Here is a 13,145-nt window from a genome sequence, read left to right on the forward strand (position 1 = left end):
CCCCCCCCCCCCCCCCCCCCCCCCCCCCCCCCCCCCCCGCTGATCCCCTGAGCATGGGGACAGGCGAGGGTCTGCACACGGGGAGCGCCAGGCGGGTGCCTGAGCGGGAGGGGGCACAGCAGGGCAGGACCCTGCGCGAGTATAGTAAGGCACGCGGTGCGATACGCGGTCAGGAGTGCGGTGTAGACTGGCCTTGAGCAGGAGCAAGCCTGCAGGGAGTGGGCTTGCAAGAGAAGGCCGCAGGAAGTCGGGGGCTGTCCTGTCCTTTGGGGCCGAGGAACGGGAAACTCGTGGGCAGGTAGAGCACGCGGTGCCCGCCACACGCGCACGCCCACGAGGGGGAGTGGGAGGCGACCACGTGGGACAGGGAGGCCTTGGGGGCGCGTCTCTGGGAGAACAGAGCTGCCCCTCCCCCTCTGGTCTCCTGAAGTGGAGGAGGTCACCGAAGATGCCGCGGGAGCCCCAGCCTCTGCGGTTGCCATGGCAACCTGCTGGGAGGGGAGGCCTGGAAACCGACGCACTCTCTGGGTAAGTGCAGGGCAGGGGTCTGGGGAAGGTTTGGGGAGGGAGGGGCGGGACAAATGGAGCCCAACTGTGAACGCCCAGGGGGGAGAAGCTCTTCGGGGGTTCCTACACCTGGCACTGAGAAAGTTGTTCCCATAGTAATCCTCTTGCCTTTCGGGGACAGGGATGACAGCTCAGGTGGGGCTGGTGCATCCCCAGCACCTCTCAAAGGCTTTAACACTTGAGGGGCTGGAGTCGGCGAGAGCCTGTATCCTACAGCTCACTGTGTTCATGTCCAAGGGGCTTCCTATTTCTTGCAAGAGATGCTTGGCTTCTCCACAAGATGGTGAGTGGTCTTTTCTTATGTATTTAGGTTCCCCAGAGCCAGTCCACTTGGGAAAAATGCTTGGGTAGAGTAGAGGTGGTGTTTAGGAAGGTGGCAAAGAATCAGAGCCTGGCTGGTTTCTCCCCACTCCACACCTAATGTGGTTGCACCTGTTTCCAGGTCCCCAGGATGAATAAAGTGAGTTTCAAGGCCTCCCCTACTCCTTACCAGGACAAGCTCCTTGGCTCTGGGGACTGGGGAGCTGAGGCTGGAGGCCAAGGAGGCCGGGCTGTCTACAAGGTCCCGACGGGCAGGGACGCAGATGGGTGCCTTTCCACACGGGGTGGTAGCTGGGCTGGGGGGCTCCGAGGGTTGGTCCTGGGTTTGAGGAGGTGACGTTAAGTGGAGATGAAGTGGGCGAAGAAGGAGAGCCTCTCTCTATACCCCTCCCAAGCCCCATCCCACACTCCAGACCGGGCACCTACGATCCACCTTGGGAGGATTATGAAGCCCCTGCCGCCATGCCTTACTTCACTCATCTGTACAATGGGACTGACAGTACCCACTCCATAAGCACACACAGCGACTACTATGTAAGGGCTTTTGTTGTCCCCCACTGAACAGATGGGGAAAAGTGAGACCAGGGAAGACAGCGTAGTCCCCCAGTCACACAGTGAGCCAGGGCTTGAAGCCACTTCTGCTGCCCATCCCGTGTCCTCTGGGCCTCAGTTTCCCCACCTGCGCTACAGAGAGGAGGTCGGCTTGAGGTGTCCCCCTATCCCCTACTCCCATGCCACCCTCATCCCAGCCATCAACAGAGAGGGGGCCAGGACCCCCCTTCCCTCTGGACCCCCCAACACTCTGGAAAACCTACCGCTCGCTGTGCCCAGACCTCTGAGTCCCGGAAGTCAGAGGCTGGACCCCGACTCACCTCGTCCACCACCAGGTTGTAATCGCTCTTGTCTTCGTCACTCTCCTGGGGGGACACAGGGGAGAGAGCTTACCCTGGCCATGCCCCTGCCTCCACGTCCCCTGACTCATCCTCAGGAGGTGGGGCATACATGGGGCCAGCCCCAGTCTGATCAGGATTCTGGGGCTCCAGAGGCCCCTTTGCTTGGTTCAGAAAGAAGGTTGCCATTTGCTCAGGTGCAAAGGGGGATTTGGGAGGGTGGGTGGGTCCCTCATGGAGGAAAATGAGGGGGATGGAGCTGAGTACCCAAGACTTGCTGTGGGGCCCTGAGTGCCTCCCAGCCCTCCCTGGGTCTGTTTCCTGCTCTGTGCAGTGAGGGGACAGCCAGAGACCAGGAGTCATCCAGACCTCCCTCCTGGCTCTTACTCCACAGAGTCAATCAACCTCTCAGGATTGTCCGTCTCATCTACCCATCTGCCCACCCCCATCCCCATGGCCTAGCAGAGACCTCATCCCCGCCTTAGCCTCCTGGACTTCAGCCTTGCCCCCTCCAAGTAGTCCTCCAAGCTTGCCCCAGAGGGATTTTCTTAACACCTGTCCCCACATCTGTTCTACCTCCTTCTGTGGCTCCCCACCACCCTTGGGAGAAACAATGTTGTCTGGGGCTGCCCTCTGGTCTAGCTGAAAAGCAAGGGAAGACCAAAGCCTGCAGCCCGAAGGCCACATCTTCCCAGCAGGGGGGCATTTCTTTGACCCCCCCCATCCCCAATCTTCTTCTTTAAAACAAAATGAGTTGCTGACACGTATAGAACAGCTGTTATGATTGTTGAAGACTAAAGGCATCTCTGAGAAACAGAAGGATTGGCCGATACTGGGCCTGCCAGGAGGCTGGGACCAGGTTAAGGCTGTTCCTGTGGATGAGACAGGTGCTTCCCCACCAGCCACAGTCCCAGCCCCCACTTTCAGCCTGGCCCCCGGGGTGCCAGAGGCAGAAACTACAGGTGCAGTGCTCCTCCAGTGAGGGAGGGGGTCCCGGCCCTGGAGGAGGGGAAATTCTAGATGGCTGAGCCATAGCCAGGAGGTAGGAAAACGGATGCCTGGTCCAGAAGCTACAGAGACAGAGCAACTAGAGCTGGGCCTGGCCCCATAGGGGCTCTTCTGGTTGCTCAGTGCTCCCTGGGCAATGGGGAGCTACGGAAGGCTGTAGAATGAGAGTCATGGCCAGAGCTGGGCTCTGGAAGGCTCTGAGGAGCACGGCTGGGGGCCCACCCCAGTCTTCTGCTTGCCCCCCACTTACATAAGGTCCTGACAGATCCTTGTCCTCAGCTCGCTGCTTCCCACTGCCCCCCAGGCCACCCGGTCGCTCCTCTTCCACCACACTCTCAGGGGGTGAGGGGGATGCGCTCTGCAGAGAGACAAGGGCCGGGTGAGACAAAGGGTCAGGGTCCTGGGGCCCCAGACTCCATCCTGGCCCAGCCAAGACTGAGGGTCCCCAACACAGTTATTAGGATCTGTGCCTCAAGCTTCCCATCTGGGAAATGGGACCTTCCAAGGGCAGACTCGATGCTAAGTCCTTGGCCTCACAGCAAGCTTGTGGGCAAATGATGGTTAATCCCATTGTACAGACAGGGAAACTGAGCCTAAGGGAAGACAGGGCTGTACAGTGAATTAGAGGCCGAGACAGGACTCAAAACCAGCCCACACATGCCAACAATATGACCTTTGGAGGTCAAAGGCTGGGTGAGCAGGCACAAAGAACCCCCGTGCCCCCCAGCATCAACCTGCCTTTGGGCCCTTAAACAGTTTGCTCCTTCCCTGGGACTCAGTCTCCCCATCTGTACAGAGAGGCTGCCCCACACAGTGATTTCTCAAGCACTTCTGTTGTGGGATCAATTCTTCAACTGAGATTTTATCTCGAAGCCCAATGTGATGGTCAGATAAGAAATCCAGCCTGGAGAGCTGCCTGGCTATATGCAAACACACAAAGGAGGAAGCAAAGTCCCGTTGGGACGATGGGGCAGCTGGGAAAGAAAGCATGCTGCAGAAAGCGCAACCACAGAAGCGAAAACCACGCAGCCACTTAAAAAAGAAAGTAGAAATCTTTTAAAAAAAAAGTGGGAGGTGGGGTGGGACGCCTGGCCGGCTCAGTCAGCAGAGCGTGCGACTCCTGACCTCAGGATGCTAAGTTCGAGCCCCACGTTCGGTGTAGAGATTACTTAAAAAAAAAGAAAGGTGGGGCCCCTGGGTGGCTCAGATGGTTGAGCGTCTGCCTTCGGCTCAGGTCATGATCCCAGGGTCCTGGGATCGAGCCCCGCGTCGGGCTCCCTGCTCGGCGGGAAGCCTGCTTCTCTCTCTCCCTCTACTGTTCCCCCTGCTTATGCTCTCTCGCTCTGTCAAATAAATAAATAAAATCTTCAAAAAAAAAAAGGAAAGAAAGTTGAGATGTGACAGCATGGAAAGATGGCCACAATGTATCAGCAAAGTAAAAAAGCAAGCAGGGAGAGAGGCAGTTGCCTTGGCATTTCTCTTAGACCTTGGGCAAGTCGCCTCACCTGTCTGCATCTGTGTTCTCATCTGTAAAATGGGGATGGGAACAGCACCCACCTCAATGGCTACTGGGAAGACCCAGTGAGCCGTGGAAGGCTTGGCCTAAGCCAGCGCCCGGGCCGCGGTGAGCGCTCCCTGTTCTCTCTGGAGTAACCAGCCCATGTGTGTGCAGACACAGAAACCCATGTGATATACCAGGGTCTCTCCCCTCAGCACTGCGGGCCCACCACGGGAATGCTGGGGGGCTGAGCATCATCCCGGGCCCCACCCCCTCGATGCCAGGCGCTCCGCCAGCCACAGATGTCCCCACACATGGCCTGGTGTCCCCCCGGGGGCAGAATCTCTCATTTGACCACCACTCTTTCCTCGTCTCAAGTGCGTTCCCACCACGGAGCAGCTCCTGTGTAGAATCTGTCTCTGTGTGGGGGGCATGCCAGACACCGGGGAGAAGTCTGGAAGGAGGCGCTTCAAACTGACGACAGGAGTCATTTTAGGAAAGGGGACTTGGATGGGGGGTGGGCAGTGGCTCAGGGCAAGAGCCAGGACAGCCATGGTCCCTTTACTGGGTCAAACAGGGTCCCCCAAAGTTACGTGTCCAGCGAGAAGCTCAGAATGGGACCTTATCTGAAAATAGGGTCTTTGCAGAAGTAATTTGTTTCGGTGAGTGCATACTGGATCGGGGTGGGACCTAGTGCAATAGGACTTAAAAAGGATGGGACACACAAGACACACAGGGGAGAAGCCACGTGAGGATGGAAGTAGAGACGGAGTGATGCAGCCACGAGCCAAGGAGCCCCAAGGATGGCCAGACACCACTAGAAGCTGAAAGAGCCAAGGAAGCATCCTTCCCTAGAAACGCTGGAGGGAGCCGCCCCGCTCACACCTCCATTTCAGATTTCTAGCCTCCAGAACCGGGAGAGAATAAATGTGTGTTGTTATAAGCCATGCAGGGTGCACTAATTTGTTCTAGCAACCCCAGGAAACAAACACGGTCCCTTTTCTACAGGAAAACCATCTACAGGGATCGTTCTCTGTACGAATTGTCTCGTATTAAACAAGTAAACAAACAGGGCCAGTCGGCAACTGGCAACGTTTATCAAAAATGTAATCTCTGCCTCAAAAGAGGCATTTACAGGAGCGCATGCTATGGACACTCTCTTATCCGACCCAAAGGTGTTCCTGTGAAGATGTCCACCAGGGCGTTGTTTATCGCAGTGAGAAAGGGAGAAATGGTCTCCGACACATACTGTTAAACGAGCAAGACACAGAGCGGGGACATAAACTGCTGCCACTGGTCCACTTGGCCTTGAACATATGCGAACAGACACACGCGCACGCGCATGCGCACACCCAGAACAGCGCCGGCCGGTAGAAGGCGGGGAAGCTGAGTCAACGCTGGGGGTTGCACCGTGTCCGGTTTCCTGCATTCGATACTCTATTTTATACAAGCCTTTACCGTTGGGGGAGTCTGGTATAAGGGTGCCCGGGGCTTCCCTGTACTTTTCTTTGCAATCTCCAGTGCATTTATAATTGTCCCAAAACTAAACAATTTTTAAAGAAATTACACACGGGGATCACAGACTATTTCTGTCCGGCAGCACTCTGATAGATAATATTGGATGGATGATGGATACATTAATGAATGGAGGGCTGGGTGGAATGCATTTATTTATTCAATTGCAAAAAAAATGCTCAAGCTGGAAAACTTTCGACAAATAAAACTCTAGCCTGATGGGCATCTCCCACAACCAAAAGGCTCCAGGCGACCCAGCTGCAAAACCAGATATGGGTCTTGTTCTGAGGACCCTATCAGCTCAGAACCACCAGCTTCAGCCACATGCGAATAGCAAGCAAATATCACACAAGTTCCTGGATGCCCTTCAACTTACCCTGCTCGGGGCTCTCTCCACTGGAGGTTGGGAGTGAGGCAAAGGGAGAGAGAAGAAAAGATGAGGGTTTCGTAGCCCATGGTGCCCGAGGGTGCACCCCTCCAGAGTTTCTAGAGCCCTGTCCCCAGCTCAGAACCTCCCTTCTCCTTCCAACACCCTTGCAAGGGAATGGGTTGTTCCTCCCCTGAACCATTCAGATAGATGCCCAGAGACGGGCAGTAACTCGCCCAAGAACACACAGCCAGTGGGGGAGTAAAGTTGACCCCCAGGGCCCTGCACTCCCCATCATTCACTCCCTCACACTTCAGTGAGTTTGGTGCTCTGGGCAGGGTGGCCTGCCAGTCCCCCTCCCCACCCTGTCCCCCTGGCCAGTGCCACCCTCTGCTGCCCGCTCACCTCTGGGTCCCTCGGCCTCCCCACCTGCCCGGTCTTCCTTGGCGGCCGCAGCCAGCTGAGCCTGGGCGGCCAGTGCTCCGGACAGGGCCAGCAGCCCCGTGGCACCGCTGCCCACCAGGCCAGCAGGGCGAGGGGTGAGGGGCACAGGGGGGGCATGGTGGGACAGCGGCTGGAGCTGCTGCTGCTGGAGAGAGGAGAGGTGGGCCAGGGCCAGGCCGCAGCCCAGCGGTGCCCCTGGCCCACGAGGCCGCCCAGAGCCAGCACAGGCTCTGGGCAGAGGGGGCACCCCAGAGTCTGCGGGGAGGCCAGAGCCCAGGCCAGCTGCCCACCCGGCACCCCAGCCAGCTTTAGCACCTACTGGGTGCCAGGGCCCCGGGGGTGGGGTCTCCCCAGGGCAGGGGAGCGGCAAGGGGCACTCACCCCGATGAGGCTGTTCAGCTCCCCCACGGTCACCTGCTTGGCCCGCTCCACGGCTTGTAGCACCTGCTGTTGATGCTGGGAGGTGGGGGGACGGGGAAGGGGGTGCTCGGCTCCCTGTCTGCTGGCTGTCCCCCTCTGCCCAGGCAGTGCCCTCTGAGGCCCCACTTCCCCTCCCCCCTCATCCTGTCCCCAGCACTTGCTATTTCTCTTCTCTCTCTCCCTTTCCATTTTAAATGTGAGACAAACACAAAGACAAAGAAACAAAGCATATACGGGGCAGTGAAAACTAGTAATTATAAATCGGGGTTCGATCGATCAGGATCTCCCTGGGCACTGTGGACATCGGGGCGGGTCATTCTCTGGGGGGCGTCCTGGGTGCTGTGGGGGGCTGAGCAGCATCCCTGGCCCCCACCCACTCCATGCCAGGAGCACCGCCAGGCCTGATGACCACAGATGTCCCAAACATTGCCCAGCGTGCCCTGGGGACACCTTCGCCCCCAGCAAAGAACCACGGTCTAAATCAGCACCCGGCTAAACACCCCCGGGTCAAAAAGTAGAAATTGGCAGCTTGGAGAAGCCTCAGTGCCTCTGCCCATCTATGGTCCTTCTTCCTGCCTCTCTCTGCCTCAAGCAATGAGAAAACCTCCTCTCCGCGCATTGTTGGATAAGGAAGCCACCGGCCACACGTGGCCACTGAGCACTTGAAATGTGGCCGGTGCAAGTGAAGAACGAAAGGTTTCATTTAATTTAAGACAAATGTCAGTAGAAACTTAATGTAATATATTTACATCGAAATATAGATGAACATATATTTAAGGGACCACACGTGGCTGGTGGCTCCCGTGGGAACAGACGATATGCGGCTGTTTATCCACACTCCCGAGCTTGGGAATTTGGGCTGCATTCCCACCGAGGACGTGTCAGATGCTACTGGGAAGCTCTGTGTGTGGCACACGCGTGTGTAAGTGTGTCAAGGCCGAGGGTTGGTAAATGTTCTCTGTAAAGGGTCACACAGTGAATATTTTCAGAGTTGCAGGCCTGAAGTTCCCTGTGGCAGCTTTTCTATCTGCCCTTTGATCAGGAATGCTGCCATAGAGATCGGTACATGAATGGGCATGACGGCATACCAATAAAACTTTATTTACAAAACAGGCAGAGGGTGGGATTTGGCCCTCCGGCTATAGTTTGCTGACTCCTGGCCTAGAATGGAGTCGCTGGGGCACATGGGTGTGTCTTTATTCACTTCCTAGTCTTTTCATCCTCTTTTCTTCCCATGTTGCCCTTCTCACCACGGCCACCTTGTCCCCACCCTCGGCTTCAGACACCATCTCTACAATCCCAGTCCGGCCAGGACATCCCTCCATCCCAAGCTTCCAGAAAATCTCAGATTCAGTGGGGTCCAATGCAAGATGAGCATCTCTCCTGGTTTTGTTCCCCAACACAACTAGGGCCCCCCATTTATCCATCCTGCAGTGGAACCTGCCCTCATGTCTCTTACGGACAGAATGCTCCAGACAGAAGCAGGGACAGCTGATGTCAAGGTCCTGAGGCTGGCAGGTACTTGGAGAATTCTTTTAAGAGTTAACTTTTTTTTTTTAAGATTCAGGGAGGTGTTCATACTGCTTTATTATGTCATCTGCCCTGGTTCTACTTTTTTAAAATTATTATTGTGGTTACAGATACATAAGAGTTGCCATCATAACCATTTCTAAGTGCACAGCTCAGCGGCATGAAGCACACTCACACTGTCATGCAACCACCCCCATCATCCATCTCCAGAACTTTCCATCTCCCCAAACTGAGACCCTGTCCCCACAAAACACTGACTCCCCATCTCCTCCCTCAGCTCCTGGCTCCCACCCTCTCCTCTCTGTCTGTGTGGATGATGGGTCTCCTCTAGGGACCTCCTGGGAGAGGAACGGACAGTATTTGTCCTTTGGTGACTAGCTTACTTCACTGAGCGCACAGAAGGGCTAACTTTTACTGGGTGCTTACTGAGCACCCAGTATCACCCTGGCATGTGTCCGCTTGTCTAAACATCACCACAAAGGCACAGACAAGGCAAGCAGCCAAGGGCAGGTGGCCAGGATTCGGACCCAGGCAACCTGGTGGAGCCCCCACTCCTCACCCTCAGCCACCCCCTCCTTCCATCCCTGAAGCCCCTGCTCCAGCCCGGTGCCCCCCAGGCCACCCAGCGGAACCAGTGCCCGCCACACTGAGCCGGCCCCCCTCCCCCAGCCCTCCAGCTCCCCTCTGCCCCAGCAGGCCCACTCACCTCCTGCGTCAGGAAGGGGATAATCTGAGCACAGATACCACTGAGGCGCTTCACAATCTCGGCCTGGCAGGAAACAAGGGGGAGGAAGCTTGGAGGGGGGACCCTCCGTCCAGACCCTCAACTCCAGACGTAATAAGCCTTGGCAAAGCCCGGGAGGTAGGGGGCTGTCACCAGCAGGTGCAAATGGGGGACGCTGCAGCCAGCGAGGCAGAGGCTCGGGGCAGACCGAAGGGCTGCCGAGGAAGCGGTCTGCTGAGCGGATGCCCAGAGCAGCCGTGAGCCGGAAGGCGAGGACGGATCCACCAGCCGCCAGACACAATCAACAGATTCCCAGGAAGCAGCCACACAGACGCCCCACTCAGATGGGCTACTCAGAAGCTTGGGGGTCATCATAAACAAAGGAGTGGCCCTCACGGGCCGTCTCTCCTGGGCACAGGCTCTCTCTGGGTCTCCTCTGCAACCTGGACCCCTGCCAGGCAGAGACCCCAGTGCACCACACTCCGGGGAAGGGCTTTGTGGTGGTGGGCTCATAAAAAGAAATAATATTTTGCTCTTTGTCCCCAGTTCCTGGCACAGAGCCCCTAAAACTCTTGGGATTTCTCAGTGATGGGTAAGGGATGGGAGGGGGTGGCTTTTGCTGCTCTCAGTAAGCCCCTTTCAGCCATACCTGCATTTGTTAGAGGGATGGAGGTCGAGTTAATCACCAATGGCCGATGATTTTGATGATTTAATCAATCAGGCCTATGCAATGAAAGCTCCATAAAAACCCCTTAGAGTTGGTGGAGAGCTTTGGGTGGGTCAAAGTATGGAGGTGCTGGGAGGGTGGTGCACCCAGGGAGGCCACGGATGCTCTGCGCCCCCACCCATGCCTCCCCCTCCACCCCTCTTCCGTCTGGCTGTTCCTGAGCCCCATCCTTTCTAATAAGGAGGTAACCTAGTAAGTCAACAGTTTTCCTGAGTTTTGGGGACTGTTTGGGCAAATTATCAAACCCGAGGTGGGGATTATGGGAACCCTCAATTTATATATAGTTGGGTGGTCAGAAGTGTGGACCGGAGACCCAGACTTTTGTTTGGTATCTGAAACAGGGGTAGTCCAGTGGGGCTGAGCCCTGAAGCTGGGGTCTGCACTGACTCCAGGAAGACAGTGTCAGAATCAGGCTGAACTGCAGAACGTCTGCTGGTGTCGGGGTTGGAGAATCGGTCGGTGTTCAGAAACCCACATGTTTGGTGTCAGAAGAATGGGGAGTGGAGTGGAGACAATGTGGTTTTACTTGCAGGTTTCACTGGGGAACAGGGTCTGGGCCAGGGGTGCCCCACAGAGGCCGAACAGAGGGAAGTGGGGTGGGGAAGGGGGCAGGTATGGCATATGCAGCTGTGTGCGGGGTCAGCCTATGCTCTGCTTCTACCTGGGTTAGAGGGGTGCTAGACAGGGTTCCCCCTGGGAGGGCGGAGGCTGAGCCCTAGCACCTGCCTGCCTCCCTGTTAGACGGTCTATTTCATGCACTCACGGCACCACGCCCTACTCCAGGCAGATCAGCCCCCTCCAGCCCACACCAGAGCCAGCAGAGCCCACACATACCCAGAAAGGCAACCCCAGGCCGCCCACACTCTCAGCCCACCCCCCTCCTCTTCCCACCCACCAGGAAGCCCCCCCTTGTTTTAGGCTCCACCCATTGTTTTGATATTCTGAGGGACAGAATCTAAGAGTCCATCAACCTCACAATCTCACAATCTTTCAGGGCCCCTCTTATCTATCAGGGAACCTTGAGGTCAGTGTCAGGTTCTCGGGGTTAATCTTTTCTTTTAAGGAGGTTCTGTGCCCAGCGTGGAGCCCAACGTGGGGCTGAACTCATGACCCTGAGATCAAGACCTGAGCTGAGAATCAAGAGTCAGATGCTTAACCGACTGAGCCATTGGGGCACCCCATCTCGGGGTTGCTCTTGAACAACTGGAGTCAATTTCAGAACCTTCTGGTCTAACTTAGAACCTTGAATCCCACGCAGAAGCTGACAAGAGTCTCAGAACCTCGGAGCATTAGGGCCCATCTCACATCCTTCAAAGCATCAACAGAAGCTTGAGGTCCATCTTAGACCATCAGGATCCATCTCCAAACATCAGACTCTCTGGGCTGAAAGGGACCTCCAGTACTGTCTGGCCGGCCCCCTCCCGGGGACAGGAGTCGCCTCCACTGCCTCCTGTCCTGGCTGCCAGCCTCTGGGACAAGCCCTCCTTGACAGAGACACCTGGCTCCTGCCCACTTCTTGCCTCTCTGCTGGACCATGTCTCTGGAAGTGCAGAATTGTTTTCCTGTTGTGAGGCTGAAATCTGGCCCCCTGGTCCCAGAGATTTCGGGATGAGACCCCTGCTCCCTGGGTCTGCTTTGCCCCAGGCTGCTTGAGTGCTGGGTCTCTCTCACAGCCTCCAGACCCTCACCCTTCCTAGTGGACACTCTGACCCCCAACACACAGTTACCTGCTTGTGCATTTCAATGTTGAGCCCGTAGGACATCTCATAGTACTGCAAAGGAAAAGCCAATTGGGAACGTCTACTGGGCCAGTGGATGCTGGGTCTTCCAGGAGCCCCCAGGCTGGGGGAATCACAGCAGGGCACAGAGCCTCACAGGCCCAGGGGAGCCCAGAGGGGAAAACCAGAGGAGGAAGCAGGGAGAGGGGGCAGGAGGAGGTGCCCAGAGACCATGGCCCCTCAAAGATGCCCACGGGGAGAGGGGACATCCTTGTCTCATTGTTTGCAAGAGTTGGGAGGGCCCTCATAAAGACAGCCTGGAATCCCAACCAGTCCAATTTACAGATAGGGAAAATGAGGTCCAGAGTGGCAGGGTGAGCGGGGTTTCACACCCCTGGCGCTTTTACTCACAGCTGAGTCCTCCTCCCCACTGCCCAGTCCTGGCCATAATGAGCCCCTCACCATGACATAATGTCGTTGCATTTCTGTCTTCTCACTGGCCAGCTTCTCACATTCCAGCTTGAGGCTGGGAAGGAGACGGGGCATGCGGATCCCACTCAGCCCTGCCTCTACCACCACCCCATCCCCACCGCACCCCCCACCCCGAAAGACGAAAGACGCAGGGACACCCCATCTGAGCCACTTTCCAAAGTGATGGGTTTGGCTCTTTCCCCTCTCCCCACTTCCTTATCCTCGCCCCACCTCCTGGTCCCAGTCCCTTCCTACCCCTTCTCAGGCTCAAAGTGTCCCAGTACTGGGTGTCCCCATCCACCTCACCTGCCTTCCACCTGGAAGCCCTCCCTCTCCCCTGGAGTGGGGGGCAGGCTCCCTCCTCCCGGCACCCTGGAGGCCCCGCCCCCGCCTGGCTGCGCCCCGGGGCCCCCAGCGGCCAGCCCCTCTCCCCGGGGCTCCCAGGTGAGCTCCCAGGTGAGCTCCCGGGTCCCCCGGGGCTGGGCGCCCCCGCCCCCCCTCACCTGTGGTACTGAGCCTGAAGAAACTGGAATTCCTCTTTGATGCGGTCGCAGATCTCCAAGATCGAGAACTTGAAGGGCTGGCCGGACTGAAGCGGGGTCTGGGGGGGACGGCGGGGTCTGAGCTCCCGGACGCCCGCGCCCCCACCCCGCGCAGCCCGGGCCCCCCACTCACCGGGTGCCTCCCCTGGGGGTACATCCTGCCGATCCGGAAGCCCCCCGCGCCGCCGGAGCCCGACGATCCCGAGGGGGGGCAGTGGGGGGGTGGCGAGGCGGCGACGGGGCTGGGGGTGGGGGGAGAGGCCGGGGGTGGGGGCCGCCCGGAGAAAGGAAGAGGGGGCGCGGCGGCGCGGGGCCGGGACCCCGGAGCGCCCGCGCCCCCCCGAGCGCGCGCGGGGGGCGGGGACGCGAGGGGCGCGGGCCGGGCGGGGGGCGCGCGGGGCCG

The 13,145-nt window shown here is 57.8% G+C and overlaps 1 protein-coding gene across 3 annotated transcripts in view; it reads right to left on the bottom strand.

Moving 5' to 3' along the window:
* Positions 1-12,962, bottom strand: part of TLE2 (TLE family member 2, transcriptional corepressor) — a 21,316-nt gene extending 8,354 nt beyond the window's left edge. Inside the window, exons 1-11 of one of the 3 annotated variants that reach the window (XM_032394759.1) lie at positions 12,876-12,962; positions 12,704-12,801; positions 12,192-12,255; positions 11,739-11,783; positions 9,267-9,329; positions 6,992-7,066; positions 6,572-6,752; positions 6,176-6,195; positions 3,037-3,144; positions 1,761-1,805; positions 1,058-1,207 (exon numbers count right to left, since the gene is read on the bottom strand). In XM_032394759.1, coding sequence (XP_032250650.1) covers positions 1,058-1,207; positions 1,761-1,805; positions 3,037-3,144; positions 6,176-6,195; positions 6,572-6,752; positions 6,992-7,066; positions 9,267-9,329; positions 11,739-11,783; positions 12,192-12,255; positions 12,704-12,801; positions 12,876-12,899 — 873 coding nt within the window. In that variant the 5' untranslated portion in view covers positions 12,900-12,962. Of the gene's footprint in view, positions 1-1,057; positions 1,208-1,760; positions 1,806-3,036; positions 3,145-6,175; positions 6,196-6,571; positions 6,756-6,991; positions 7,067-9,266; positions 9,330-11,738; positions 11,784-12,191; positions 12,256-12,703; positions 12,802-12,875 lie in introns of all 3 variants that reach the window. The other 2 variants (XM_032394758.1, XM_032394760.1) reach the window with 2 other exon arrangements.
* Between the last annotated feature and the right edge of the window lie 183 nt (positions 12,963-13,145).

The sequence above is a fragment of the Phoca vitulina genome, unplaced genomic scaffold (assembly GCF_004348235.1).
Source record: "Phoca vitulina isolate PV1807 unplaced genomic scaffold, GSC_HSeal_1.0 scaffold81, whole genome shotgun sequence".
Taxonomy (NCBI): Eukaryota; Metazoa; Chordata; class Mammalia; order Carnivora; family Phocidae; genus Phoca; species Phoca vitulina.